The 3130-nt window shown below is 31.4% G+C and overlaps 1 protein-coding gene across 1 annotated transcript; it reads left to right on the top strand.

The window, feature by feature from the left end:
• The first annotated feature begins 1621 nt into the window (after window positions 1-1621).
• LOC108757555 (uncharacterized) lies at window positions 1622-2671 on the top strand. The gene has a single exon (XM_018502018.1). It carries the CDS (start codon window positions 1622-1624, stop codon window positions 2669-2671), a length of 1050 nt encoding a protein of 349 aa, XP_018357520.1.
• Window positions 2672-3130: the final 459 nt, after the last annotated feature.

The raw sequence follows: 3130 nt of genomic DNA, 5'->3' as shown, positions 1-3130 counted from the left end.
TATGGGATTATGTTGACAGATGCCCAAGTTTATTGTATGACGTCTATGATCTATTTATTTCGACCACCACTTACCGCTAAAGCCATCTATAGGAAAACGGCGGAAGCGAAGTTGTACACCTAATAATATTACAACATTAAACAGTTCTGTTACAACAGTTAACAACAGCATGTTAAAGTTACAGAGCAATGTTTTGACAACTTTGAATTCAAAATGTAATAATAATAGTATTAATATAAACAAACAATTGTTAACCACTGACGAAGTACTTGCGAATGAAAATATTGCAGAAATAAGTCAGTCAATGAGTGTAAATGATATTCTTTCCTGAACTAATGATGAATAATTATTGCAAACACATAATATAAACTTAAGCAAAAGAAGAGTACAAAATTACCGAGCCAACTATAAAGGATTTCAGAATATAAACTATTATAATTTAAATCAACATTATATAGGAAAAATGGATGTAGAATGCCAACACTGTAAAGCAAAGCATTTTCAAGCTGAAAAAGTTTACAATTAAGGCAGTTCATTCAACGATTGTTGTAGTCGTGGAAAAGTAATATTGGGACCTTTACCATTACTTCCTAATGAACTACAACAGTTATTTTCTGGAAATCATCAGAAATCAAAACAGTTTTTACAAAATCTGCGAGTTTACAATAGTGCATTTTCTTTTGCATCTTTCAATGCTAACTTGATTAATTTTAACGCTCAAAAACGAGGATCTTATTGTTTCAAAATTCAAGGTCAAATATATTATCAAATTAACACTGCTTTATATCCTGCTACAAATGAACAATCAAGTTATGGACAGCTTTTTATTCTTGACGCTAACGAAGTTACAGAATATCGTTTAAATACAAATTCAAATCTCGATAAAGAGTTATTGCGTACGTTAGATGATATTATTCGTAGCAACAATATATTTGCTCAGTCATATCAAATGATGCACGAAGAAATTTGTTATCGGGAAAGTTTAGGTTTAAACGTGCCTAATTTAAAAATGGGATTTTTAAATAAGAAAACGGGCATCGATCGTGGAAGATATAATGTTCAAAGGACTAATAAAATTGCTGCAATTTTTTCAACTACCGCTGATGGAGATATATATATTCCTGATTGTTATGTTACAATTAGAAATAAACGTGATAAAACTTTAAAATATGTTAGTACAATGGATCCAAACGTTGAACCATGGATTTATCCAATGTACTATCCGTACGGTTCGCAAGGTTGGCACGACGGTATTAAACAAATTAATGGAAAACGTGTAACCAGATCAATGTATGTTCAATATCGAATGGCTGTACGTGATAGTTTCAATGTTTTTTTAATGGGTAAACCATTATTTCAACAATGGCTTGTTGACAGTTATGTAAAAATAGAAAAAGATAGAATTAATTGATGCAAAGAAAACCAAAAACAGTTGAGAATAGAAAAACATCAAGGATTGATTGATTATTTAGAAAAAGTAGCAACTGACGCTAATACTCGTATTGGACGAATAATGATTCTTTCATCGACATTTATTGGTTCACCTCGAAATATGATGCAAAATTACCAAGATGCAATGGCTATTGTTCGCTAGTATGGTAAACCAGATGTTTTTATTACAATGACTTGCAATCCAAATTGGCTCGAAATGAAAGAAAATTTGCTTCCAACTCAACAACCTGCTGATAGACCTGATATTTGCGCTGGAGTTTTTAATATAAAAAAGGATTATATGATAGATTTAATAGTTCGACAAAAATTTTTCGGTGAAGTAAAAGCATTCGTTTATGTAATTGAATTTCAAAAACGTGGTTTACCGCATGTACATATGTTAGTAACTTTGAAACAAAATTGCAAAATTACTAATTCGGAAACTGTTGACAAGTATATTTCCGCTGAAATTCCGGATCCTGTTATTGATAAAAATTTACATGAAATCGTCATGAAAAATATGATTCATGGACCTTGTGGTGATTGGTGTATGATAAATGGAAAATGTTCGAAACATTTTCCAAAACCCTTTCACGAAGAAACAACTATGGATGAAAATGGTTATCCGCAATATCGTCGAAAAGATACTAGCATTTCATATGAGAAATCTAGAGAATTTGTAGTAGATAATCGATTTGTTGTTCCGTATTGTCCAATATTATCAACAATTTTTAATTGCCATATTAATGTTGAAATAGTTTCAAGTATTAAATCGGTGAAGCATTTATACAAATATATTTACAAAGGTCACGATGCAGCGTCTTTTGTTATAGAAAATAATGTGAATGATACAGAGATTGTTCATGACGAAATCAAGGATTTTATTGAAGCACGTTACGTAGGACCAGTTGAAGCTTATTGGCGCATTACAGGTAAAACATTACAAGAGAAAAGTCATGCTATAATTCGTTTACCAGTGCATTTACCAAACGAACAAAATGTAATTATCTCTTATTGTTCAAATGAAGAGAATTTACAATCTGTTTTAGAACGTATAACAATGTTGATGGACTATTTTGATTTAAAAAAACGAGATGTTGATGCACGCCAGTACAGATATACAGATATACCGTTATACTATGTATTTAAAAAAGTAACTCTTGATGGACAACAAGTTAATCGTTGGGAAAAACGTCAGCGTTATTTCAATTGCATTGGAATTACGCATGTACTCAGTTAGCCCAACTGAAATAGAGTTATTTCACTTGCGTATTCTTTTAATGAATGTCAATGGAGCAACAAGTTATAATGATTTAAAAACAGTCAATGGTGAATTACATCAAACGTTTACTTCCGCATGTTTAGCTTTAGGTTTAATTGAAGACGACGAAGAATGGAAACGTGCAATGAACGAAGCTTCTATCTAGATGATACCGAAACGTCTTAGACTACTTTTTGTTCGAATATTAATGCATTATCGACCGGTGCACCCAAGAGAATTATGGGATGAATTTAAAATTACAATGTCTAAAGATTATATACGACGATATGGACATGTTACTGGAATTAGAAAAGCTTACGCAAAAATCGATCAATTACTTCGCAAAGAAGGTTGGGAACTTTCACGATTTTCAGAAATGGAACAAATAATAACAGAATATGAAAAAGAAGATACAGAACAATTAAAAAGAGAAACTCT

The sequence above is a fragment of the Trachymyrmex cornetzi genome, unplaced genomic scaffold, assembly GCF_001594075.2.
Source record: "Trachymyrmex cornetzi isolate Tcor2-1 unplaced genomic scaffold, Tcor1.1 scaffold1463, whole genome shotgun sequence".
NCBI classification, from domain to species: Eukaryota; Metazoa; Arthropoda; class Insecta; order Hymenoptera; family Formicidae; genus Trachymyrmex; species Trachymyrmex cornetzi.
The sequence above is the reverse complement of the archived record's forward strand: the minus strand, read 5'-3'. Positions and strand labels throughout refer to the sequence as shown.